At 46.5% G+C, this 26157-nt stretch overlaps 8 protein-coding genes across 8 annotated transcripts; 4 read left to right on the forward strand and 4 right to left on the reverse strand.

Moving 5' to 3' along the window:
- The first annotated feature begins 882 nt into the window (after positions 1–882).
- Positions 883–1788, forward strand: F4817DRAFT_140926 (uncharacterized protein). Its single transcript, XM_049297856.1, has one exon. The coding sequence runs from the start codon at positions 1015–1017 to the stop codon at positions 1690–1692; it is 678 nt and encodes a 225-aa protein (XP_049158213.1). The 5' UTR covers positions 883–1014; the 3' UTR covers positions 1693–1788.
- On the forward strand, positions 1789–2829 carry F4817DRAFT_140980 (uncharacterized protein). Its single transcript, XM_049297858.1, has 2 exons — positions 1789–2324; positions 2372–2829. Exons 1-2 carry the CDS (start codon positions 1884–1886, stop codon positions 2498–2500), a joined length of 570 nt encoding a protein of 189 aa, XP_049158214.1. The 5' UTR covers positions 1789–1883; the 3' UTR covers positions 2501–2829.
- Positions 2830–4220: 1391 nt separating this feature from the next.
- On the reverse strand, positions 4221–6599 carry F4817DRAFT_359303 (actin-like ATPase domain-containing protein; the record flags this gene model as incomplete). Its single annotated transcript, XM_049306143.1, has 5 exons — positions 4221–4553; positions 4711–5242; positions 5305–5556; positions 5615–6214; positions 6409–6599. 5 exons carry the CDS (start codon positions 6597–6599, stop codon positions 4221–4223), a joined length of 1908 nt encoding a protein of 635 aa, XP_049158215.1.
- A 1508-nt stretch (positions 6600–8107) lies between these two features.
- F4817DRAFT_316724 (Pkinase-domain-containing protein) lies at positions 8108–10512 on the reverse strand (the record flags this gene model as incomplete). Its single annotated transcript, XM_049300716.1, has 2 exons — positions 8108–10285; positions 10342–10512. 2 exons carry the CDS (start codon positions 10510–10512, stop codon positions 8108–8110), a joined length of 2349 nt encoding a protein of 782 aa, XP_049158216.1.
- A 5557-nt stretch (positions 10513–16069) lies between these two features.
- On the forward strand, positions 16070–17886 carry F4817DRAFT_359305 (aquaporin-like protein; the record flags this gene model as incomplete). Its single annotated transcript, XM_049306144.1, has 3 exons — positions 16070–16414; positions 17170–17459; positions 17553–17886. The coding sequence occupies 3 exons, from the start codon at positions 16070–16072 to the stop codon at positions 17884–17886; spliced, it is 969 nt and encodes a 322-aa protein (XP_049158217.1).
- Positions 17887–18038: 152 nt separating this feature from the next.
- F4817DRAFT_365928 (uncharacterized protein) lies at positions 18039–20571 on the reverse strand (the record flags this gene model as incomplete). The annotated part of the gene is made up of 4 exons (XM_049306932.1): positions 18039–19647; positions 19745–19850; positions 19913–20259; positions 20307–20571. The coding sequence occupies 4 exons, from the start codon at positions 20569–20571 to the stop codon at positions 18254–18256; spliced, it is 2112 nt and encodes a 703-aa protein (XP_049158218.1). The 3' UTR covers positions 18039–18253.
- Positions 20572–22414: 1843 nt separating this feature from the next.
- On the forward strand, positions 22415–23844 carry F4817DRAFT_141337 (uncharacterized protein). The gene is made up of 3 exons (XM_049297859.1): positions 22415–22418; positions 22504–23006; positions 23080–23844. The coding sequence occupies exons 2-3, from the start codon at positions 22693–22695 to the stop codon at positions 23663–23665; spliced, it is 900 nt and encodes a 299-aa protein (XP_049158219.1). The 5' UTR covers positions 22415–22418; positions 22504–22692; the 3' UTR covers positions 23666–23844.
- Positions 23845–24603: 759 nt separating this feature from the next.
- F4817DRAFT_141357 (Stc1 domain-containing protein) lies at positions 24604–25997 on the reverse strand. The gene is made up of 5 exons (XM_049297860.1): positions 25959–25997; positions 25665–25759; positions 25375–25612; positions 24765–25322; positions 24604–24708 (listed from the first exon to the last, which is right to left on the reverse strand). Exons 2-5 carry the CDS (start codon positions 25691–25693, stop codon positions 24610–24612), a joined length of 924 nt encoding a protein of 307 aa, XP_049158220.1. The 5' UTR covers positions 25694–25759; positions 25959–25997; the 3' UTR covers positions 24604–24609.
- Positions 25998–26157: the final 160 nt, after the last annotated feature.

Genomic DNA, 26157 nt, shown 5'->3' on the forward strand with positions numbered 1-26157 from the left:
CATAATTGCCGATCTTCGGATCGGTTCTCGGATAGTTGTGGTCTAAGAATGCCTCATACTGATTCAATGGCGTTACGGCTATCCGATCAAATATATCCACGTCTCCAGGTAGCATAGCTGCATTATGTGGCCCAGGGTGGGTGTGGGAGTATGCAGCTCTGGAGGGTTGGATGCACACTCAGAAACGAGTCGGTGGTGGGCGCCAACATTCCGGGTAGTGATTGAGAGACCATTATTCGTTATGGGTGTAATAGGTCGTATACCCCTGCCGGTAAACATGAAATGCTCTGGACTGGATCATCAGATTGGTACGAAGTATTTCAAGACAATAACAACCCAAGAAGAGCCCATCATCCTGTTTTTCCGAGATTCATCTTTCCAACAAATCTCCTAGATGTCAATTAAGAAAGATTGAACTTACCCTTGGCCTAAGAATCATCTTACACTGAATTTCCGAATCCAGTTTCTCCCCCCCCCTCTCTCTCTCTACCCCCCTTAAAATCGACCATCTCACTTAGGGCCGCCACAACTTGTTGCAAATCAGCATCAGCATCTGCAGCAAAGTGGGCCAGTCCAGTTCCGAGCTATACATATGAGAATTGTATTGCTGCACGTTCGAAAAAAAGAAAAAAAGAAAAGAAAGTCGATGACAGCTGGCGTCTGTCCAACACTTCTTTCATTCCGAGTTACCACACCTATTATCTCCGAGAAGAGACTCAAGGATCTGAGAGCATCTATACCATTGGGCATTAGCTCAGGTAATACTGTAATTCAAGCAAAGTCTCTTCGAAATCGCCGGCAAAAGTCAAAAGTCCCAAACAAAACTCCATCGGCCATCGCTTCTTCTCCACCATATTTTAAAAGGCCATCTTGAAATAATACCGACAATCAAGAACTGGCTCTCGTATCTGGCCTAGCTGTTTTATTAGTTGTCTTCCTTGGCTCGCTTTCGCATCGCCGACAGCCACTAATCACACCATACTGCCTCAACCCCTCCATTCCTCGCCAGGCAATATGTCTATGCGGACATCCAGCTATGGGTCTTCTTACGCAGAAGGCACTTCAGACACTGCGTCGATTTGTAGTAATAGTACCATGCCGACTCAATACGGCGATGATTCATATAACCAATTTCATAACCCGGGCCCTGGGATGATAGTTTTACCGTGCGAGCTTTTCGGATTTGGCTGCGAGCACACTTTCAATTTTGACGAAGTCGATGCTTGGATTGAGCATATAATCGCCGACCACTTCAGGGGCAAGCTCCCTTCTAAAGCTATTTGTTGGTTCTGTGACATATGGCATTTTGACTCCAAGGCGCCTGAAGTTGGAAATGACCGTCGCCAAAATTTCGATAATAGGATGTGGCACGTCCGCGAACACTTCGCAGAAGGTAAAACGGTTGAAGACATACGTCCTGACTTCCACATGCTTGAGCACCTGCATCGCCACCAAATTATTAGTGAGGATACCTATATCAAGTACAAGAGGTGGAACGACCTATCATGCCGTCGTGAAGAGATGAAGCATGTCCGCAGCCGTAACTTTGTGTCACCGGAGATGGAGGCACGGAACCGACGCTCGCAATTGGTTGTTGTAGACCTTGTCAAAGATGAAAGGCAACGGAAGAAAGTACAGGGACAAAAAGGAAAGGAGCCTCGAGACAAACAAAATCATCGCTCGAAGCGATAAATCGGGGAGGGAGACATGGGACTATAAGCGCGACGGGAATGCCCACAAATGGTCCGCGAACTACTGCTGCTACTGCTGCTACGTCTCGTCGGCTGGCAGACAGCTAATATGCAACACATACACCCAGCACCCAACACCCAACACCCAACGCCCACATACCAGCTTTGTCTAAATCCCGGCTCTCGGTCCCGATGCCGGCCCAGGTCTGGTCGGACTTTATATTCCAATTCTTTTTCATTGTTATTTCTTACCATGATCTCTTTCTTTCATATTTCCTACCCTGGCGGCAGAGTCCTACCCCTAGAAGGGAGAAGGGAGGAGGGAGGAGGGAGAAGGGTCTTATATCTTATAGTACGTTCTACGTTCTACGTTGGAACGTCGAATGCAGGATCGGTAGCCTCCTTCCACTGCATGACGCATGGGAGATCGGCAAGGCAGAATCGTGCATTCTTTTCAGCCCTATGGCCCCCAGGTTGCCTTGTCTAGTCACGTTTGCATCGCCCCCGATGCGACACAAGGCACCTAATGCAAGGGGGTGGCCGGAAGGTGCCGAGTCTTGGCCAACCCCGGAGCCTCGCCTCGCCTCGTGTCTAGGACATGCACCTATCTGGGGTCGGATCGGGACGCATAGCATGCACACCGTTAGCTGGCGCAGAGAGCCGCTGGGCGGACGGCATACCGCATACCGCATAGCATACACTGCATGCTTAGGCAAATATGGGGAAATCCGAACAAGGTGGCACTCTCTTTTCCGGGAAAGACAGCTACTTTTCGACTAACGACGTCACGAATTCTCGATGCCTTATGATGAACGGGAAAGGCTCCCAAGCGAAACACATGTGTTTTGGGTATATTTGAAATGGATTAGGAATCGAATGAATATATGAAGGGATGAATAATAATGACTGATGATAATTACGACGATGGGATGATGCCTGGGAGAATGAATGTCGTCTAAAATAGGGTTAACAACAAAGATACCACTCAGAATTTGCGTTGGATTTTCCAATGGTTATAATGAAATTTCCCTTCCTTTTCTCCCCTCTCCCCTCTCCCCTCTCACCGCAACTTTGCCTCGTAGGAGTGAATTTTGCGTTCGCTCGTGGTGGCGTAGCAGGAGCTTCGCCTCGCTACCCATCATTCGACCGCCCAGTTAGGTAGAATTTTCCTAGCCAACCAACAGCCAACAGCCATTCGTCTCGTCTGTCTACCTTTGAATTTAAAGCCTTTAATGAGAGGGGTATCATGCCCTTCGTATACCTCCCTAAAGAAGTCTTAAACCTCGTACGTTTAAATATAAAGATATGCTTGGTTCTCTCATTCTACCCGTCGCACTCTAAGCCAGCAGCAGCTAAACTAGACCACCAACCCCCTCCGCGCAAATTAAGCCATGCCTCCTCTGCGGAATGAGGATAGGTAGACCGATGGAGCAAGCAAGACGATAAAAAGTTTGACCCGGGAATAGTAAGCACTATATATACTGCCTACCTACCTAAGGTATATACTTACCTACAACCTCAACAAAGCCATGGAACCTCGCGCTCCTATACACCAACCTTACCCATCCATCTCTGCAATTTCGATTTCGTCGTCGGGACGGCCCCTCACCGGTGTGACTAATCCCAGCAGACAACAACCAACAACCAACAACAACAATAATAGCAAGACCCCATCTGCAACGAAAAGAAAAAAAAAAAAAACCAGGGCAGCGGCCGCGCAGTGCCGCTGACTGGTTGGCCGTGCAGGACAAGGCAACCGTCCGCCTCAATCCGAATCTGACAGGGTGGGTACCGAACCCTCTTTTTACGCCCGGCTTGTTAGACGTCCCATGTCCTAAATATGTAGGTACGGGTCGTGATTCGCCAATGGCCCGCGTCTAGGACAACTCGGTATGGGGGAAAACGGACGTGCTGCCCCTCTTCTTCTACCCAGCCGGGCATAACGACGTACATACATAGTAAGACGGGCGAGAAGGGTAGGAATCAATTAGGATTATATATATATATATATATATAGGATTCTATACGTACTATACATACTGTGGCTGGATGAAAATACTACAATAAGACCCCCGGTTAGATTGCTCTCAAGGTTAGTACTTTTTGTACTGTATAACTATACCATCATACGGAACCTACCTACCTACCGGGAAAACTCTTGCGCCAGTAGACAGGATAGTATGGTCGAATTAACACAAGCAAGACGTAACACGATATAGGAAGCGTGATGATTGCTTCTTCGTCGTATAAACGAACATTCTATACTAACAATCGAGTCCCCTATATACCGATGGCATATACAACACATACAACACATACAACTAGCTCATATACCATCGAAGCAGTGTAACCTCGGCTCGACCCGAAGCGCCCCTTTCAACCCAAATGAGCCTACCGATTATTAGCTCCTGGTGGCGTAATAAATCGTCCCGTCAGTTCAGATATATCCAAAATCATCCGTTCCACCCTTTGCTTTCTAATGCAGTTGAAGACCGGCAGGAAGTTAAGGCTCTTATAATTTGTGCGAGTTTAGTGAAAATCAGCCTCAACGCGCCCGTATCGTACACCATCGACTTTGAGTTCGAACCCGAGACCGGCACTGTCGACAATCATCTCGAGCGTAAAGTCTAAGTTGTCGAATTCGACGCCCCGTGTCGTCGTAAGCCGCGTGAATAAGTTCCGCGGCACCGCACTTAAATCTGTCGTCAGGGTGCAGACACTCACGAGGTCTCTTGAGTACGCCGCTGGTGGCTCGTCTGCCTCGCATGCAATCAGGTCGTCTGTCACCACCAACGACTGTCCTGGTCGGAAGTTACGCGTGTAGTGAAAAGCGATCGGCGAGAGGGGAGATATTGCTTCACCCTACGACACAGAGGTATGATGTTAGAATGACGAGTGCTATGTAATAAAGTAATTGAAACGGCGAAGAAGGGTAGGAGAGAGGAAAGGGAGGAAAGGGAGGAAAGGGAGAAAGGGGACGGGAAATAACCGACACTTCACCGTCAGTTTGATAACTTACCTTCGCGATATGCCATTGCATTCGGTCGCTGACCATCCACCGTTCCCATAGAGGACTCCAGTATCTTTCGCTCACGTTGTGTTTCTCTTCATCGTAGACGGTTGCGTATGATGTTCCATAGTGCATACGAGCCTTCCTGCTGATAACCATATTTCCTTCAAGTCCACGTAGTACGGCTCCACGGACCACTGCCGTCCAAGCGTACACGGGCTGCATCACTTCAATATTGCCGTTCCCTTCATATGCTAGGCTGGTAGTGGCATGCGTTGGTCGCTCTGTGTAGGGAGGTGGTGCTGTGCTTGTAAAATGCGACTTCAGCCGTCGGTAGAGGTAGTCGCTCTGACCGAAACCACCGACTAATATGATTCCCGAAACGATGTCTCTCTTACCACGGATAACATCTACCTGGCCTTGGACGAGGTCGCAGACTTCCTTGACTACAGGCTCGAAAATGTCCTTAATCTCTTCGGCTGTTAAGACGAGGAAACCCGAGTCTACTCGCGCTTCTTCATCGTCGGGCAAGCCTGGGAATCTATGGGGCGTAAGTAGTTATTCCTTAGGAAATAATAACCGGCAATTATAAGTAGAACTTACGGAACATTGACCTCTTGATATTCATCTTCATTGAAGTTTCTCTTGACGAACTCCTCAAAGTATCGAAGGCCCATCTGCCAAGTTTTGGCTTTCTTTAGTTTCATCTCCTCGAACCGACTATGACCGAGCCGGCCTCGGACGTGTTCTTCGAATCTGTAGTTTAGAAATGCACTTCCACAAAGGCCACCGGTTCCAACAGCTGACTCTTCAACCCTAAGCGGCTTTAATGATATGATTTTATATGCGATCAAGCTGTATAATTAGTTAGATATGGGCTCGGTAAGTATCTAGGGGTCATAAAAGCACTAACTCCACTGTCCCGCCACCTGCATCGCATACGATGAAGTTATCTCCCACGCTGAGGTGATTCGGCTGGATAGCTTTTAGAGTATAGACAGCAGCGGCTTCGGGCTCGCTGACCATCTGGATCTCGGACTTAACACCCATCCCAGCCCTTTCAGCAGCCTGTAAGGTTGTGTTTTTTGCTGCATCGGACCACACAGCAGGGCAAGTGAGTACGAAGTCTACGTTAGTTGATGCCATAAACGATTCTCCGTACCGCCGAGTAAGGGTATCCATGGTATGTTTATAGATCTCGGTGAGATAGTCACTAACGGCATCGACAACTGTCTTATTATACTTCTTTAGCAGCGTGGCAGTCTCCTGTGGGCTAACATAAAATGGTAGTTTCTGGGATCGGTCGAGGAAGAGCTTGATACATCGTAACCGCGACTCCTCAGGCTTGAACTGAAACCCCCATTTCACATTGGGCTCCGTCCCCGCTGCTGCGTCGGGCGGGAAATCGTATGAAATCTCAGTAGGAACTTTGTCAGATGTGATGCCGTTCCCTCCCGGCCACGTCTTGATGATCTCAACATCATCTGGCGTCGATGTATATACTGCGGCTACTCTGTATTCTAGTCAGTTTGCCGAAGCCGTACACGACAGTCTCGTAACTACGTAGATTATTATACTATATTCTATTTCGGTATGATGTCCGAGAAAGGGTATATAGCCTTAAAAAGGGTATGCTCATGCTATGCTATGCTCGACTTCCAAGCTCTATCCTCTGCACAAAATGTGGTGGTAAGAAGCCGGACTCACCCAGAAAACGTAGTACCGAAGTCAACACCGACAATGAGGCGGTCATTTATAGTTAGAAGCTCCCGAGCGGGCTCACGCACCGGACCATTGACGGCTTCTGTCGACGCCGGCGGAGTGTAATTAGTGAAATAGTTCCTACTAGCCTGGTTCCTGGGACTTGGGGATGATCGAATTGGTAAATTGAGATTCATGATGCCGCTCTTTTCGATTCTGTCAGCGTTGAGACTCATTCATGTATACTAATGGTCCAATATGGGCCCCTAATATTTGTGGTCTTGTTGTCTTGGCGTATGCGCCTTGTTGGAGAGAGAGTTGCGACAGAGCGCGAGAAAAGATGACCGACTGTAGAGTAGTGCAATAGAGTAGAGGACCTAGGATTAGAAAAATAAATAAAGGTAAATATAACGACAAGAGAGTAAATTAGAGGATTAGAATAGAATATGAATGCAAGAGTCCCGAGTCACAGCCGTCGCACAGCCGCTCTAGCTTCCAACCTTCTAGTATGCAACTTGCGGGGGCTGACCTCTCCTAATAACCTGGAAGGTACTAAAGATACTTGGTATTTTACAGTACCATTTAATTCTAAAATTCTCTTTTCTCTTTTCTCTTCTTTTTTCCTTTTTCTCTTTTTTCGTCTTCAAGAATTTTATGAATATCAAGTTTCGTTAAAGACTCTTAAAAGAGAAGAAGAGGAGAAACCCTCCATAAATACCTACGTAGATACGCAGTTAATCTGGTTTATTCTGCTGCCTGAACCGAAGCTGCTACCTGGATGCATTCCGAGTCAAACGAGGCAGGTACTAATGTATCGCCCTCTGGGGCTGATTTTGAGCTTTAGGGCTAACATCATAGAGGGGCACGCACTAATGTAGACATATGCATGTATACCACTTTGTCATGCTTTTATAATACTAATTTGCAAATATACCACTACTAGCACCGCGATGATAATGATAAAATCTAATATGAAATAGTCTTAATAGTCCATGCAGAGGGAGGACTCTTCTCAGAGTTGATTGAGAGCTAACGCTATGCCCAGTGTACGATATAAATAGTACTGCATTATATACCCGTCCTTCGGTTACCATACCGTATATGACAAACTATCGGGGCTGCAAACCTCCAGACATGTCTAGACTCAAGTTAAATTCTTCCAGGTCAAACTACCGCCCAAAACACCAAGATAACATATGCAGATTTTTTTCTACTTTGTACAATTGCTGTGGTTGCCAGGCCCGTCTGAGCTGTGCCCTAATAATCACCACACCTGTCCCTAATTATCTTTTTTTTTGCCGTCAGATGCAACGAAGTAAATGTGCCTGAGGCCACCCACATCTAACAAAGGGAATCATGTCTTGCCGGGTCCATGCCCTTTTGAACCTTGCAAATCAAATCTATAGTGGGTATTCTCGAAGATAAGTACGGGCGAAAACACAAAATCAGCTGGCCTTTAACCATAAACCAGCCGCTGGGGTATTTGGGGTATTTGAGATCCGAGATTGTTACATCGTAGACTGGGACTGGCCAAATGTCGAATCGGACTCCAGATCGACGAACGGAAATCGAGCCAAGATTGGAAAGTATGCTGGAAAATGAGTGCTGCAAAATATAATGCTTTAAGACTCCATAGAACCCCGAAATGAACTCCTAACACCGTGCCATGAGGAACATGTGAAACAACCAATACCAATCGAAATGTTTAGAATCTGTTACCAGCAGCCCAAATGCTTGCAGCCGCCGAAGATGCCCACTCGCCTTCTTCGTACGGGGGAGTAGGCCACTTGTTCTGACCATCTCGTCCCGAATTCTTGCGTAGGTCTAACGGCTTGGGTGCCAGGGATTCATGGCCATCCCCGAAAAGCACGGCATTTCCACTGGCTGATGGGGACGGTGTCGGGTACGGGTTCGAGAGCCCAACATTACTAGCTGATTGTCTAAGATTGGCCTTTCCTTCTGTCTCGAGTCGCTTCATGGCCTTATGGGTAGAGTGAAGTGCTTCGTCTAACAGCTCGTCTTCCTCGTCTAAGGCATCGCTCTGCACACCATGAGTTGCTTGCGCCCTTCTCGTTCGGCTAGAAATTGGCCCGGGTGTACGAGCAACCCCGATAAGGTTATCAACAGATCTAGGTTGCTGATGAGGTAATGAATGATGTCGCTTCAAGTTACCACTTGACGCAGTCATATGAATAGGTGGTGCAGGAGTACCCAGCGCGGGATGAGAGTCGTGTAAAGTGCGATCCAACGATTCGTAATTGTCCACCTTCGCCATAGATCCGTTTTGGTCGATAACCATTGAAGATCGGTTGCTAGACCAAGGCCCACAGCCTGCCTGTGCCTCAAGGTCCTCATACGAAGGCGAAACAGGAGTTTGATGCCTACCAGAAAATCTCCTAGCTCGCTTGCGTAGATGAGAAAAGAAGCTCTCTTTATGTCCACTCGGGGGCGAAGCTAGCCCACTATTGCCATTCAGAGCTCGTTCGGCTTGTTGTCGGTGCATCTCGGTATAATGGCTTGCGCTCGAGGCTACCGAGAGCTGGCGGCCGATCTTTTTAGATTTGTCGTTTCCACTGGCATACAAATCATTATACGAGGGAGTGCGGTTCGACGCCTGAGCAGTCACAGCATCCGACAAGGGCGAAATAGGTCGGATCGTAGGCAAAATCGGCATGGGAGCAACATTCGATGGCCCATTAGTCCATGTAGTGCGCTTACCTGCGGCTGGCCTCGGTTTGGCAGCGGGGGTTTCCGCGATTTCGGGTGAATGAATTGGCGATGGACGCGGAGCCGCGACTATATCTTTTACACTAATAGGCGCAGGTGGACTTTCCGTGGTATCGTTGCGGCCGATCAACGATTTCCTAAACCATGAGGGTTTCGATGAAGTTGGCGTCCCGGAAGTGGTGTCTTTCCCACGGCTTATGTCGGATTGCTTGCGACCTAGTATCCTCGATGCTGACGACTTCGGTCGTAATGGGTCGACTGCATCTGTGAAATATTCATGAGCCAATGCCTGAGTCGACGTTGGCCGGCTCTTCGGGTCCCACATCAAACACCAAGTCACAAACTGGCTGAGAGACGCAGGCCATTGAGGCGCCTGAAGTATCGTATCCATTGAGTGCGGTGCCATCTTCGGGAAGGAAAACCCAAGCTTTCCAGCTAATCGTGTTCCTTCTCTCCAGTCTCCTCCACCTACTCGAGCGCCCGCCTTGTTATACCAGTTTCCGGGACTACCCATAATCTCGCAAACCCTCCAAACCTGATCAACTTCGTTACCTCCTGGGAAAAGAGGCTTCAGTGTCGCAATTTCGACCGCCATAGCACCAACGGCCCAAATATCTACCGGTGCAGAATATTCCCCGGCTCGCAGTAGTACCTCCGGAGCACGATACCATCGCGTCGATACATATGTTGTGTAAGGCAACTTGGAATGCGTCTCTCTTGCCAGACCGAAATCAGCAATCTTCACAGTGTATGCTGGAGGCGTAGAAGGCGGTGTCATCAATGCTGAATACCGCCTAAAAGAATTAACAGAGTCTTGATGTCCAGATGTCGTGACAAGAATGTTCTCGGGTTTAATATCGCGATGGAAAAAGTGGTGGGCGTGGATATGTTCGAGACCCTGCATAATCTGAAATAAGATGCTCTTGACACTTCCGTTGTCAAGGCACTTGTGATCGCGGGCCTTCATAAGCTGATACAAGTTTCCTTCCATATACTCCATACATATATGGAGTTTCTTGGTGAATGGATCGAGGAAAATATCAAGAGCAGGAACCAGATGGCTGTGCGGCGGTAATGTTCTTAGGAAAACAACCTCTCGAAGCTCAAGACACGGCGTGAAGGACTCGAAGGTCTTCTTCATAGTCTTAATAGCAACCTACAAAGTCATAGTTAGCCTACTGTCTTGCCCATTATACCTAATCACCGACATACCACTGTGCCACGGCGAGCTACGCTCGCGCCAGCAGTCCTAACCCTTGCTAGAACCACACTACCAAAACTTCCATCACCGATCTCCTTTAGAACTTCGAATCGATCCTCAAGGGGCAGCTTGTTAGCTTGAGGTATCGAAGACCCCCGGAGGGAATCGTATGTGACCGTCATGTTGACCATTTCCTGTGTTCTTGTTCGATCTCGATGGCCAGCTGCTAATAGCCCTTTGTTTAATCCTACTGAATAAGAGAGATATGACTACCTTCTCTTGTACAGTCACTATACCCTCTTAACAGCTCTATTGAAGAGCTATACTGGTGTACGGGTGCATTCAGCTTGGCGGGAACCGTTGATATAGAACGTAAGCGGTTCGGGTGTTGTCAGGATGGTTACTTGATATGCGGACACTAGACGCTGTTGTCCAAAAGAATCGTCGAAATCCACCACGATAGAATAAATAGGATAGATAATATGCAGAGGGGACAAGACAGGAAATGAGCAGGAAGAGAATGGATTAATAGGATAGCTTAGATGATTAAAAGAGACAAGGGGGTAATGAGAACCGGTATGCCGGGGGGCGGGTCGGCGGGTCGGCGTGGTCAAAGCTGATGTAGTAGGGGAGGGCTTCTGGAAATACTGCACACTCCTTACTAGCGTATCAGATGTCGTCGTGTTGGATCCAAGGGAGTGACGGATTGACGATTTCGTATATTGGTTTAAAAAAAGGAGAGGATGTAAGATTTCTGACCGTTGCGATTTATTATTATTTCAATTTTGCAACTTTTCTTCGAATATGCTGCCTTTGATTAATCTCTTTGGCTGAACTGATTGTTTCGAAAATGTATTTGTGAAGTGGACTTAGAAACTCGTCGCCAGGCAATAACGAGCCAGGGAAAAAAAACCAATAGTGAGAGGAATCAACAGTTCAATGAGGGCAGGAAAAACTAATAGTGAAAACTAATCGACCGGCTTTCTTATCGCGCATACAGGCACCTTTCTGTATGTGAGTATGAGCGAAAGCTAAACCATAGACTGAAAAAAAGAGAGTGAGGGAGAAAGAGTGAAAGAGGAGAAGAGATACGGGGTCGAATTGGAACGGCCGGATGGGAAGGGATCTCGAATGAGTGGACGAATTGATGGATGGATTGATTGATTGATTGAAGTGATTTCAGAGGTGTTTGACAGGACCTTCTCATGCGCTAAGCTAGAAACTGGGAAGGGGGGGGAGGGGGGGATCTTAGGGCAGCTTAAGCAGCTTAGCATGAATAAAGTTCCCCGGGGAGCATAATGACACCAATTTCGCTACTTACTTAGGTAAGGTACCTATGGGCAGACGTCGGGTCGCCCAGAAATCGAGCCAATCTTAGCAATTTACGCTTAAGACCAGGGGTATGAAAATAAAAAGAGAGAAAAATTTTAGTGAGTTACAATTCGGGTGGATTCCCCTTTTTTTAGTTTAATTAGCTATGGTCTTATTTGCCCTTTTTGATTCCCAATATCGCCATGCCTTTTTGTGATTCCTGCGAAAGTACCTGTCATATACCTCTTTGCCTACCGGCGGCTAGTGCTTCCTGAAAGGAACCCTTTAGGTACCGATGCACGTACCTAACTGCATAAAAGCACTACTCGGATACACCATTGTACATAGTGTATATATAGTTCACTTTTACTGTATTCGTACACAATAGGTACCAGCCATCTCTATGTACTACTACCCGGTAATATTTCCTGCCCCCGTTGAAATTTTGTTGGTGTTAGGTCCAGTAGGTCCTAGTTGACGTACCTAAGGGAATTATCAGGGCCGAAATCCCACCAAGATCGGATTTATTTAGTACATACGCAACGAAGACATGACGCACTGTGAAGGCTATTGAAATGTGCAATAAGACGAAATCTGTAGAGTATCATCATTCGAAACCTAGCCCTGCTTAGATCGATGGGTCATTAGTCCTGTCGCCTGCGCGTACATAGTACGTATCATTGATAGACCCATGTGAATAATCTCTCTTTTACCCAAGTATTCTCCATACTTGTCATCTTTAGCACCAGAGACGATGAGAAGCCGGATATAATAAGCACGCATGGATACAGCGCTGAGATAAGTATTACATTCAGTCGAGGTGACCTACCTTATCAAGATGGCTGATTTATAGACATTACACAGGAGAAACAAGGGCTGCCTAATAGGGAATACATGTACATAAATAAAAGACGCGTGGGTTAGGACCATATCCTGCTGTAACTTGTAACTACAATTAACGCCAACTCAGCATATATGTACGTATTCAACCACGAAGCAATAAACAGCATGGGTTTATCGCGTACCCGTGACCTCCAACCTCTTTTTGACGAATGATACTATTGACCGATTAACGGGCATCATCTAAAGTACTCTAGAGGGCAAAGCTTGGTGTGAAACCAAGAAGTACTGATAAGTACCCAATCTACGATCTCCCGTCAATACACCAGATGCATATGAACGGCGACAGGTCTTCCTTCTACGAGCAGAGTTGGCTGTTTCGTCATACCTGTTCATTGTCCTACCTATATTAGGTGCTTAGGCACGTAAAAAAATAAAAATAACTCGCTCCGGCTTGAGTATGCTGCGCCTTACCGATCTGTGGCTTTTTTCAGAATAAGACAATATTCCTTCTGTTCAAGCCTCAAGTGTACAGAACGGTGTCTAAAAGTGGCAGACGATGTACCTAATCCTGCATGATAGAGTAAGGTATCATGTACTCATGATAACTATATTCAACCTAGTTAACTTAAACGACGAACTCCCAGGGGTGCTTTAGGTAATCAAGATCCGTACCTGCGTGGCCGCGGTCCATAGAAAAGGGGGGGCCGAGAGTTGCGCGATAGTAAGTACATAAGCATCCCATCCCACTGCTGGGTCGGGGAAGAAGCTGGTTCCAAGCGGAGACGAAAAAGAGAGAGGCTGACAAGATTAAGTATTTCGATCACCTCAAGAACGAATTGGTCACACCGTCTTTAGAATTGAATTGAATTGAACCACCATTCGCGAAGTATTCGTCAGCATCCTTACATGCAACAAAACATGTACGGCAGTAAGTACATTACATTACGCAGTATATCTTGTAGAGGTAAGATACTAAAAAGGGAGACCGAGAATGTAGAATCCCAATTCTGGTCAAGAGCGATGCATGATACGCAGGGACTACTGCCCGTTTAGACCTGCCAATGGAGTCGTTCCTCACCATCGGGCGACGTGGCGCACTTTGAACGAAAACGACCCAATCAACTTAAGCCTTTCCGGGCAAAGCCCGGAGCAAGGGGCATACCGCGGGTTAAACAGGCACCATCCGTTGGAAAAAGCCATGCCCATGTGTACATGTGAGAGGTACTACCTAAACGTTATAGCGATTTAAACTTCCACCTACATATATTTTTGACAGAACTGAAAAATCTATATAAGTAGCACATATATGTATCTAAGAATCGGAAACCTTGAAGGCATCGATCACCTAAAGACAGATTCTCCATCTTTAACCACATGTGCAGCTCGATTTACGCAGGACTCCTTATTGTACGGTAACTACATATTTTTCCTAACATGTGGTTTGAGCAATGCTTGCACCCTAAACTTGCATGAATGGATACTCGGTACCACGTTCTATATATTAAACGGTCTAAACCCTTTACAGACCACGAGGAGCCCCTGAGACCTGAGTTCAATCAATGTTGAATTTAACGCGTGATATGTACCTGATGTACATGGTTACCTCAAGTACTAAGTTACATGTATGTACTGCTGGTTCCATCTATTATGCACATAATTGCATGCGGATGACTGTATTCGGGTACCGTAACTGAAAATTGCCGCTCTTGCCATTGCATAGGTAGATGGTACATAGAGGCCAAGGATGGAACGCGTAAACTTGATTCTCACGCGTATGTGTACATGAGTACAAAATATTAGGTAGTTTCGACCATTCAAAATCATGCAACAATGCCAATAAACATCCGTGTGTATTGTTGATTGTTGACATGCCGACTTCTTTCCGCGACAGACCATCTGACCATCTTTTCAAAGAGAAAGACGGTAAACACGGCTATTTATTGAGTCTTGGTAAATTGTGGCTCATAGCACGGAATAGATGGTACGGTCTACACTACTTGGATATCTCAAGCTCAAGCTCAAGCTCAAGCTCAAGATTAAGCCGTAGGGATTAAAAACCGTTGGCGATCACCTACTTATCTAATCCGTACAGTCCACGGATCATTGCCCGCATGGTCCCTACGGCGTCGCACGAACTTAAGAGCGGCCAGAGCGCATCGGTGGTGGTAATAAGGTGGAGAACGGGATGTCGATAACAGATGCATGTTTAATATCATCTATGCTTATTGCTGCAAGGTGCGTCTTTCAAGCGTCAGCGATTTCAATTTAAAACGCGCCTTCGAAGCGCATCATAGCCCCGGATCCCAAGGATAGGCTCGCGGGTTGGCGGGTCTTCGACGCCTTCTTCTAGAAGCACGAATGCGGTACATATGAGTCCAGGGGCTTCCAGCTCGGATCGTGGAGCCAGTGTTTTACCATCCTTGACAGCCGATCTATTTCCTGTCCTTACATACTGCAAAGCCATGCTTTTATTTTTATTTCTGCATGTCTGGCTGTCGGGTTATTCTCCGCCAAGGTCCGGACCGCCTGCCGAGTTTTCTTTTTGCTCATCGACCGAATCGCTTACAGTGGAACCTCCCGTGTGGCTACGAGATGCGAAGCAAAGCGATGGTGGCTCTGCGTTGAATGTCTCTCCGAGATCAGGCTGACTGTTTGCGGAACACGGGCCGTTCCCGTTGCCAATATAATTCAGTCTACCCTACCCAGTAGCGTAAGCATTATGGTTATGGCGTCTTATAAGACATCCTCATCTTGATACCTATGTAGGTAGGTAGTATGTAAGAGACGAGTGTACAGGGACACCACATTCGAAGAGACTCTTACGGCTCTAGTCGGGAGACGCGAAACATGTTGTCATCCGAATTCTGTAGTGTTTGGGTTAGGACTTACGATTCATAGGCCAACCCAACCGTGTGGCTACTCTGAATCACGCTTCACACTAACCCCATAAGTGACGATTTCTTCGATATTTCGGGTGCAGTTTTCAACACCACCCCAGTCAGTCAGTTCGAAGAGATGAAGTTCCATTTCACCCAGAGATAGATCGATGACGAGTGATTCACGGGTCCTTACGGGCGCGCAAGATTACGAGTGCCCAAGAGTCTGAACATGGCCGAATAAGACGGACACTACGATGCGCAATCCGCATACTCTCTTCAATTTCCAAGCTAGCTGTATTACTGATTCGAGGATTAGTGAAGAGGGGATGTTATGCCTAGCTACTTGAGTATACAGCTAAGGAGTAAGTGCGGCATGCCGACGGATCCCTAGTAAAGTCTAAGGCCTTTGCCATTGATGGAGCTTACTGGCGTAGATTCAGTAGTGTTAATAGGTAAGGCAACTATCACATCGCAGTAAGTTCTATAGGTAGGCTACGTAGGAGACAATATTAAGCGGTTCTATCTTAACAAAAAGTAGCTTATATAAGATTCCCATTGTCCTTAAGCATCATCTTACAGTTTGATTCTATACCTACATACATATATGTTCGAAATCCTTCAGGACGTCGATACTTACCTCAACCCTTAATTTTGCTACTCTCAGTTGCATTCTTACTCACGCCGTATCTCGAGCGCTATGAGCGCTATGGAGCATACCGAGTTCAACATGCGTATCCGACGGCCTTGGAAAAGCAATGGTGAGTCGGAGCTGTCTAATCGCCTACGTATACTCGACCGATTGCCGCTCAGTATCAAGAACCACCTCATTGCGACGATGAGCGAGTTCGCGGGGACCTTCATGTTCCTCTTGTTCGCATTCGGCGGTACCAACGCCGTAAACACGAAGCTGCCGGGAACCCCGGCCGCAGATCCAGCTGAGTTGCTATACATATCTCTATGCTTTGGTATGAGCCTTGCCGTCAATGCCTGGGTCTTCTTCCGCATCAGTGGCGGTCTATTCAACCCGGCCGTGACGATGGGTATGATGCTTGTTGGTGCCGTGTATATATATATGTGTGTGTATATTTAACGCCGGGGCTGGCCTCCTTAGGGGCATACGGCCTATAAGGCTACTAATTTAATATCTTACACATTTAACCTTAAAAAGCATATATAATAATTTAAACCTTTCCAACCGTGATTACCATATGGAAGTCTTTTAGGTCTTTTAATTAAAAAAATCTTATTTTAAGCCGAAAATATTTTCACGATAAAATTAATAATAGTTTATTACATATTATTTTTTATATTATTAACTTTTTTTATTAATAATATAGTTTTTTAATAACTTAAACGGCTTTTAATAATAATACCTTTTTCGAAATTAAATATATTGTTTTAAAACATTTTTTGTTATTTTAATAAATAAAAGTTATCGTAATTTTTTATCATTAAATCGTTATTCGATTTTTAACATTTGTAAGATTTGTAAAAAAAGTTATAGTTTTGTTTTTTCTTTTTTTTATTCCGTTAAATTTTATCATAAAATCCGAAATAATTATTTATAAACGTTTGTTATATATGTCTTTTTTAAACTTTTAATAATTATATATTAAGCTTTGTATTGCACGTATTGCGTTATTTTTCGCTTTTAAGGTTAAATTGGATTAACTGCCAAAAGTCGAAAAATTTACGCTATTAATGCCCCGATAAGGCCTAGCAATTTAATAGGTAGGAAACCCAGCCATTAATTAAGTCGGTCCTAACGCATTATTAACAATGGATACGCCAAGATAAAAGTTATAGGAGGAAGTCGTTGTCGGTGCCGTGGATTATATCCGAGGACCTTTAGTTATCTTCCGTCAGTTTCTAGGTGGTATTGCGGCTGCGGCTGTCATCTCCGGTCTCACGCCCGGTCCACTCAGCGTAGGCACCAGTCTAGGTGATGGAACGACGGCGGTGCAAGGCTTGTTCATCGAGATGTTTCTTACAGCCCAGCTTGTGTTCACCATTTTTATGCTAGCTGCCGAGAAGCATTGTGGGACCTTTATCGCACCTGTCGGAATTGGGTTGTCGTTGTTCATTGCCGAGCTTATGTACGTTTCACCTATTCCTTGACCTTTCTCCCGGCCCATCTCAGAACACTTCAAATCCCCTAATAGAAACAGCACTAACATACCATTTTATAGGGGAGTTTACTATACAGGTGGAAGCGTAAATCCAGCACGTTCCTTCGGCTCCGCCGTCGTCATAAGGTCCTTCCACAACTACCTCTGGATCTATTGGATTGGCCCCATCTTAGGCTCGCTGCTTGCATCCAGCTGCTATATCTTCATCAAAGCTCTCGAGTATGAGACCGTGAATCCGCAACAGGATGATGACAATGAAGCACATACCGAACCTAAGTCCGATTTACAACACGTTGAAAACCATGTGTGTTCGTGGGATGATGGGACAGTAGGAGTAGCTCGAGTTAGTACGCCGTATAGAGGTCAGCCAAGTTTGGAAGCTGGTCGCAGTTGAGTATACGCGTTACAGACGTTGTATATTTATGTGTGGTACGCATAGCGATATCATGGTTCTTTGGTTTGGGGTAGTTAGATGTTCTAATATAATTTTAATTCGAATTAATGGGAATTGCTAGGAATGTAAACTTTCAGTCAACAGTAATATCATCTGAATGAACAACATATTTTGGATCAATCTCCCCCTTTCCACTTGAAGACTACCTCTCAACACAGATACCCAGGTAGCGAATGACTATTAAGTACGCCTTAATCAACCTGATCTTGATCTTATATATTACGCTCCCTCCTTTTCCTTGTCTTACTCTTCCTACCCCTACCCCCTTTTTAGTCAAGCAAAACGAAGCGGGACCAGAGAACTACATTCAGTAGGTAGAGTGACGGCGGGAATGCTGACTTTTGCTCCCTCCTTTACTACTAGTCTCCGTTCTATGGTGATGATGGTGGTGGCGATGGTGGTGAGAAGAGGACGGTGACTTTAATACTTCCTCCCACGTCGGCTCTTTGTCGTCTTCCACAACGCTGCGACGCCGATGATGTCCATGATTATGGCTGTGACTATGACTATGGCCATGGCCATGGCCGTGGTGGTGCTCCTTCTCTCCGGTGTTCATTGCCTCCGACGATGCCGCAGCCGAATTTGTAATTCCTTTCTTACTGCCGTTGCTATCGCGGCGTGAGTGCTGCTGCGGGGTCGTGGTGGTGACTGGTGGCGTCGATGAGGTATTCATAGCCGTGGTTGGACTCGAAGCCGCTGCTTTGCTAATCGCACCCCCATCACCGCTCCCTTGGGCAGAAGCCTCTGTCGGCGGTGTGTCCGTTTCGATCCGTCCGCCGCTGCTTTCGCGTCTTCTAGTCTCCTCTCGAGCGCTATTTTCAGACGCCGCGCCTGGTTTCACGAGGCTCATTGCATACCCGCGCCTCTCTGCGATAGTCAGTGGTGGCTGCGGCAGGTATCCGGCGGGCCTAAAATAGCTCGTAGATGCGCTGCTAACGTCCGGCGCAGAGGCCCGGTGGCCCCTGTGCGGCGGACTCCGCGCGCGCTGGTACGTGCTTTTCGGCGAATAGAGTACAATACTACCAGCGTCGCCCGACGGGGCAGGTCGGTAGCCGTTGGATTCTTTGTTGTAATGACTTCTCTCTCTCTCGTAGTAGGGTTCACGGTCCCGGTTACCCGTTGGAGCCCGACCAGATTTCTCATCATTCATACTCTGTAGGTATCGTCCGCAGGGTTGTCCCGCCTCGGACCTAGCGGCGAGTTTGTATTCATCTCTCCTTGTGTACTCCTCGGGAATGACATAACGGCGAATTACGGGGACGATACTTCGGTCTTTGGTACTCGACGACGGTGGCGGCGGCATAATTGCTAGCGGGGACCTCGGGCTAGACGGCTCCAGCAGCCTAAGATCGTATATCAAGTCGTCAATCGCAGCGGTTAGGATCTTCTTAGACTTGGGATCGTGTCTCACGGGAAACTGACTGCGGAACAACTGTCTGGGAAGTCTTTCGGGCTCGCCATCGACAGGGGTATCAGCTACAAGCTGAACATCCGCTACAATCTTATCAAGACGGCGGAATTCCTCATCAGGATGCGCAAGGATGCATGTGGTAAAATACTGGGCGAACCCGGCGGGCGTCAAAGCAGGGACTCGTGGCCTAGAATAGAAATCGGGTTGCACGAGATGGTACTGACAGTCCAGATCTGTGAAGAAATCGGCGAGACGATCATGGGCATCCCTGGCTCTGGAATTGAGGATTTCTGTGCATTTACTTCAGCAAAGCTCCCATAATCGCATGTGTAAACCCTGCGAGTTGAGAATATTCGGATATCACTAGACAGATTAACCAAAGCTCACCTATAAAAGGATAGATCTCCGGGTTCAGCCTATATCTCGAATAGAGAGCACTTAGCTTCTCGGGCGTGATAACAAGACTACTACTACTAGGTGCTAAATCATCGATCTGTGACCCTAGGGGCATTAGTCGCTAGTACTGTGTCATTTATTTTCTTATATATAACATACAATATATTTTGCTAGGCCTCTAAGAAACTGATTGTTTCGCGTGGTAGAGTACCCGTTCTCGTCAAACAGGGTACCCCATTCTACTGCCGTCCCAGCTCCAATGCTGGACCGTCGATAGATCGTAGGGTGGCCGGTAGACGTACGAGGGGGTCCGCGGTCAGAAAAACGGACCCCCGGTCGTGACGTGTCTCCTATTTCCGTGTTCTTTGGGCTTAGCGGGGTTCTGATAGCAGACGTACTAGCCGTGCTTGTACTTTCGATAGAAGAAGAAGTGATTGAGTTTGAAGAACTCGAAGTTGACTGTCCCTGATGAGGCTTAGCGACCCGGTATCCTTCGGTTACTTCGGCTGCTTTTCATCAGCGTCTGCATCGAGGCTATGAAGGCCGACTTTACCTTCATCCCCTTCTGTCCTACGCTCATCTACGAAATCGATAGGCATTAGTATTGAGCTATTCGAGTTATGCTGACCTCTTAGGTTGGATGGGCGGCTAGTGCCATTGAAGGACACTCGAGGGTGGCCGCAAGAAAGCGGCCGATGTTGGGACGCACCGTTTCCCGGATACTTAGACTCCACTATACGAACACTTTGGGCCTCCCAGTTACGAGTATGGATATTCGGACGGTTAATCTCGTCGTACGAAGAGAGCTGTTCCGCCATTATAAACCGAAAATTCGAACAGTCCTGCCGCTCATAAGAATAGAGATATACCAAGAAAAACAAAGACAATTTAGAAACATGCCATATTATATTATCTACAAGACTTTATTAAGATAAGGGGTGGAAGCCATGATGTTAATTGAACGCCTAAAGTCTTCATCCAAGGGCCTCCGCATTTTACGGGTGGTCACAGTAGAGCATTACCGTCCTTGGCAGAAGCCGGGCGACACATTAGCATCTTGAATAGGATCATCCTTGTTATTCGGGCATCGATGTTCGGGAGAAAGTTATGTGGTACGCACGACATATGATCGGTGTTACGCTTTCGGGTGGGAAAGGGATGGTCGAGCGTACAATTCTTTTTCAGGGGAGTCCACGGGGCCGGAATATTTCGCTAAGGACGACACCGGTAAGTTATTACCGCGGTAATACCTTGGGCGGGCTCTCGAGGGTGGTGTCCTTTTAGCATGTCTAGCTTTAAGAGAGCTATATGGTATGCACGACAGTGGCGTCCTATTACTCATAGGAGAAAAAACACATATGTGAATGTATGACATTATGTTCAAATTGTGTAGCCAGATCTCCCCCGTGATCTTCACAGGATATTATCGGATGGCGTGTTTCCTTAGAAAAGTGTATATGATAATGTGAAAGAGGGATAAATACATTCCACTAGATCCAACCACTCTACCTATCTTACGTTTTGAGATGACTTGTCATCGAAACTCCCGGTTCACATCGTGTATGTTTTGTATCGTTTATACTCGTATTGCATGTTTTATAAATATATTCAAATTCAAAAGCGTGCGTCCTACTTGTACTTAAAACTCCTGAAAAATCACCGTTAATAGAAAATTTGATATATGTATAAGTATCACTTCTCGATTCAATATCTAGGGTCACTACCTAGGTATATCATATAGTATTGCGTTTCCTATAAGATATATATCCCGGGATAAAGTTAGCCGTATATATTTTAGATTGGGTAGCTAAGCAGAGTATAGTATTTGCAAGACATTCAGGATATTGAAACCACCGCATAGGTAAACCAGTTCATATCTTAAAAATGTCCCAGCCTTTGGACACTTTCTCCCATAACTTCTGGTTTTAAGTCATATGAAATACAAGGAGGAAATTTATATATAATTGGCCTCCTACCTTATAGCTATATGTAGAATAAATTATATTTCTCTCATCACGACAGGTGGATTAGGTACCTGGTCGTATTGATACAATTCCTATATATAACCCGGTTTTTTTCAAATACTTGAGTGACACATTTAGAAGTCTATTAAAGGTGATTTTAAACGGAAATGGAATTATACCATTTATAAGAAGGTTTGCGCCACCTGGAAATATAAATTATAACCACTACATGCTTACGAAACCACGTAGATCGTATGTTGATAATGATGTTATAAACGACGAATCCAGTCATCGTGCCCCTGCCCGGGCGCACGTGATTTCGGTAGAGACCGCACCGGCATGTGCGAATAGCTTCAAGTATAACCCGAGGGAACCTTTTTGGGCCACCCGGCCTTTTAGGGGGCAACAAAAAACTCCCTGTAACACAGCCCCTGATTCCACCCTGCTTCATTGATTGATCGAGTATGCTGTTGCACTTTTAGTTTTCTGTAAATATAGCGTCCTCTAGCATTCAAAGGTCCTCCCAGCTCATCACAGCTATTTGCTTTCCATATTGTGCCAAAGCTACATAATTCATTTAATTATCAGTTCTCTCTTGTCGCTAAGTTGAGTCCTATGCCACCAGGACTCTGCTCTCGATCTAACACACCTTGATGGGATATATTGCAGTTGTATTATAAGGGGTCTCCTTACATACATAGGTACATTGGAATCATGGCGTGATCCTATCAACATTGGTCATGTGCTGCTTACCTGCTTACCTGCTTACCTGCTTACCTGCCTCAGGTGCCCCGCCATCACCCCATCACCCCCTTACCCCCGCTATCTGAAGACTGAAGTGTGACGCATCGCCAATCTACCGGCCTACACTTTCTACTAGAACTTGACTGTCCATCTCGACAAAGCACTCGTAAACAGGACTCGGTTTCTGCCTATATCACTATCTCAGCAGAGCAGTTTGACAAACACTTCACGATGAACGGCAGCCGGCAACGACGTACTATCCCCAACCCCGTTCCAGTCCCGCCCGCTGTCGCAGCCCTTTCTCGAGACTTGGTCCCTGCCAACGCATGCATTTTGTCCTTCCCAAATACTGACCTTGACCCGGGAGAAAACAAAATCGTTGCCAAGGCTTTGAACAAGATTCAGTGCCCAGTCCAGTCTATCAACCTCGATTCGGACAATCTTAAGCAAGAGTTGGAAGATTTCCTGCGCGACGAGGGGGCTCGTATTATCTACATAAACGCACATGGTTCGGAGTCAAATGATCATCAACTGGTCCTCAGCAGGTAAGACGCCAGTTTCTCCTTTTCGTTTTGTTTTTTTCCCCTCGTGAAGAGCCACAAACTGAGCTCCTCCAAGTCATCGCAAGCACGGCCGGCACACACCTTGGTCCGTGATCAAGCCTATCATCGAGAGCGCACAGTGTGATGTCCTCGTCTTCATCGACTCCTGCCAGGCCGGGCTGGTAGAGTTATCCCCTAAAAACAAGTACGCCAAGGAGTTCATCACCGCAGCCACATGGAACGAAAAGACGTACTCCAACCTCGCCCCAGCCTTGGGCAAAGTCCTCATCGAATGGCATAAGAACTCGACGACAAAGTCTGCCCAGAGCCTCCACAAGTATCTCAGGGACCACATCAAAGCACAGCGCGACAGGCGGCTCCAAGATAAAGACGATGAAATTAAGAGGCTTCGAGATAGGAAAGACAATATAGATCAGGATATTGAGGAACGTGAACGTTATTTGTCCGATAAAAAGAAGCAGAAAGCCAGTCTCGAGGCTGACATCAAGAAGAAAGTAGAGGAGCGAGACAAGATTGAGAAGGAATATCCACAACCTTCACACATGAAAGCTTCGTCCAAAACGGAACATTGGAGAACTAACAACACAAAGAAGCCACAAGATCGCAAGAGACGGGCCAGTTCAAGAAGGACTGATATATAGAGACGTAAAAATGGAACTTATCGATACGATGGCTGGCATGCAGGTTCAACGAAGCGGCAGCGGGCGTAGAGGGTGGTATACGTGTTCTTGGCTTAGTTGCAAAATTACAATGGTTGATATTTGAAGCTTTCAAGCCTGGTTCCCTCAAATCCCTGGTTGAACAATCTAATTAACTGGTCACCTTTCGCATATGCCCTCACAGTCTTGCCGTCGTAAACCTACGCGTTGGGGTCGGCGCCAGCGCTAAGTAATGCCTTGATAGCGGGCACATTGTGTAGCTGAACAGCATGCACCAGCGGCGTTCTGCCAAGTTCATCTTGCACGTTAACAGCAGCACCGCCCTAGATCAATACATTGATGACAAGCAGTAACTCGGCATACGATATCCATCAAATCCTATGCGCTTCCTGTATTGGCTCGTATGTTCATTCGGCCAAGTTTGAAAACTGCATGACGCAGCTATCTAGGATACTCGTCTTGCAGCCCCCATGGCACCCTACTTATGGCCATCCCACCAAGTCAACAATATACAGTAAAGAAGCAAAATGAAGATCATCGTTTGAAGTTCCTAAACTAAGAGACAAGCTCATACGAGAAATGTAATATAATATTATATCCTGAGAAAGTAATAGTCAGAGGTCACCTTGCCTCCTTGAGCTCTTTTCCTCTTAATAAACATGGACTTAGTTAAGATCACACCCTTGTGGATAGAGAAAAAGTATTATCAAATTCTACTAAGGGGAGAGAGAAGTTCACATTGTTATAATGCTGTTTATTAGAAAACACGCAGTGAAACAGAGTACATTATCGATTACTTTCGACGTCGTAGTTAGTACCTATTCACAACTAACTCTCTGTAACCTTGAAAACCTGCACTTATATGTAGCAACACGAGCTATTAGAACCATGCAATTTGACCACTGTATACCGTAGTTGAGACTTGCTTAATCACTATCACTGTCGCTTTCGACGACTCGAAGATTGGCCGTGTCCGTCGGACGAGTCGCATAAGCCGGTGGCGCAAAGAATACTTTACGAGTGTCCTGTAGACTATCAGTTACCAGGTAGGATACACTAGGTATGACTTAGAAGCACTTACTCCTTTGAACCATTTTTTACCGGGCTTTTTACCGAGCTGCTTGTCCGGGACCATGGGTGGCAATTCACTACCTTCCGCCGAATCCCTGGTCGTGGCCTTTTCGACACTCTTACTAGCACTAGGGGCGAATGGGCTGTAGCCGTACAGCTGAGGAGTATGTTCATCGGCAGGTGCGGTGGAGCCGGCTACCGATTGAGGCTTGCCGTTATCAGTGGGGTTCACGTCGGAGGCGGCAGGTGTAGCGGGACCCCTATGATCGGGACTGGCAGGTGGGTTGGTGGAGTCGGCGCCCCGCAGCATAGTTAGGACCGATCGAACCACCATGTCATCAACCTCACCAACCTCAACTCCATTAATATGAGCCTGCTGGTAATCGGAAAGAACTCCGCTAGGTCTGTTGCCAACAGCGGAACCGGGAGACGCAATGGTAGGAGCCTCGTTTTGTACGCCCGTCGCCTGCGCCAGAATCTCATGGGGAAGCAGCTGAGAGTTCGGGGGACCATGGGGGGCTTCCTCTCCGTTGAAATTGCATACCCACAGAGTACAGGGTATGCATTTCTGTGACGGTTAGTCAACAAGAATCGAGTATCGATAGGGCACTAAAACTTACTGCATCGGGGTCGTTACGCTGGGTCTTGCTGAAGTGATCCCTATGTTTCCACAGACCACAAGGACCATTGCACTTGATCTCTCGTGGTGCCGCTACCTGTTGTGTATGCTCTTTGCAGATGAGCCCAGCATTCTCGGGAGTGACGCCATCGCGACCCTTGATCTTCTGCCATTTGGAAATCTGGTTCCGAGAGAACTTGTCAAGGGCGAGCCACTCGCCACCAACAGCACACATAAACCTAATCGCGATATTAGTAAAATATATAAAATATCACATCATCAAATACTTACGTCTGCGGAGTACCGTTGCCGTGTGCCATCTTTGACGTTGTTCGACAGTGCGACGAGTAAAATAGTGATAATAGTAAGGATAGATATATCACCTACTATCACTCCTACTGTTAGTAATGTGTTTTATAAAAGACGAGTACTAAGTGAGTACTAAGTGAAATATAGGTAGAGCGTATGAGAAGGATGGAGTTTAAATATCAGATGCGCAAAAGGCAGATGTATTATAGCAAAGTAATACGACCGAAGTCTTTAGAGATGAACGAGGGTAGGAGGGTTGAAAGCATGCTAACGTACCTTAGGACTCCTTGCGTAGGGGGAAATAATTGCCCAGTTATTTGAGATACTGAGCTGGGCAAGGTCGAGTTAAGAGTACCGAAGCAGAATAAGAAGGGTGAAATAGAGATGTGCCTATTTCAGGTGATGAAGGTTGAAGTGATTTCTAGTTGCGGACCTAGTAGTATTGTAAGCAAGAATGAGTGACGCTTGCCATGAG

The sequence above is a fragment of the Daldinia loculata genome (genome assembly GCF_022478755.1).
Source record: "Daldinia loculata strain CBS 113971 unplaced genomic scaffold F4817scaffold_30, whole genome shotgun sequence".
NCBI lineage: Eukaryota > Fungi > Ascomycota > Sordariomycetes > Xylariales > Hypoxylaceae > Daldinia > Daldinia loculata.

Coding starts and splice junctions, on each gene's coding strand:
- F4817DRAFT_140926 (XM_049297856.1), top strand. CDS start 1,015: ATGTCTATGCGGACATCCAGCTATGGGTCTTCTTACGCAGAAGGCACT.
- F4817DRAFT_140980 (XM_049297858.1), top strand. CDS start 1,884: ATGCCGGCCCAGGTCTGGTCGGACTTTATATTCCAATTCTTTTTCATT. Junction 2,325..2,371: donor GTCGGATCGGGACGCATAGC/ATGCACACCGTT, acceptor CGGACGGCATAC/CGCATACCGCATAGCATACA.
- F4817DRAFT_141337 (XM_049297859.1), top strand. CDS start 22,693: ATGAACGGCAGCCGGCAACGACGTACTATCCCCAACCCCGTTCCAGTC. Junction 23,007..23,079: donor CATCAACTGGTCCTCAGCAG/GTAAGACGCCAG, acceptor AGCTCCTCCAAG/TCATCGCAAGCACGGCCGGC.
- F4817DRAFT_141357 (XM_049297860.1), bottom strand. CDS start 25,693: ATGGCACACGGCAACGGTACTCCGCAGAC. Junction 25,613..25,664: donor GGCAACGGTACTCCGCAGAC/GTAAGTATTTGA, acceptor TATCGCGATTAG/GTTTATGTGTGCTGTTGGTG. Junction 25,323..25,374: donor AGCGTAACGACCCCGATGCA/GTAAGTTTTAGT, acceptor TAACCGTCACAG/AAATGCATACCCTGTACTCT.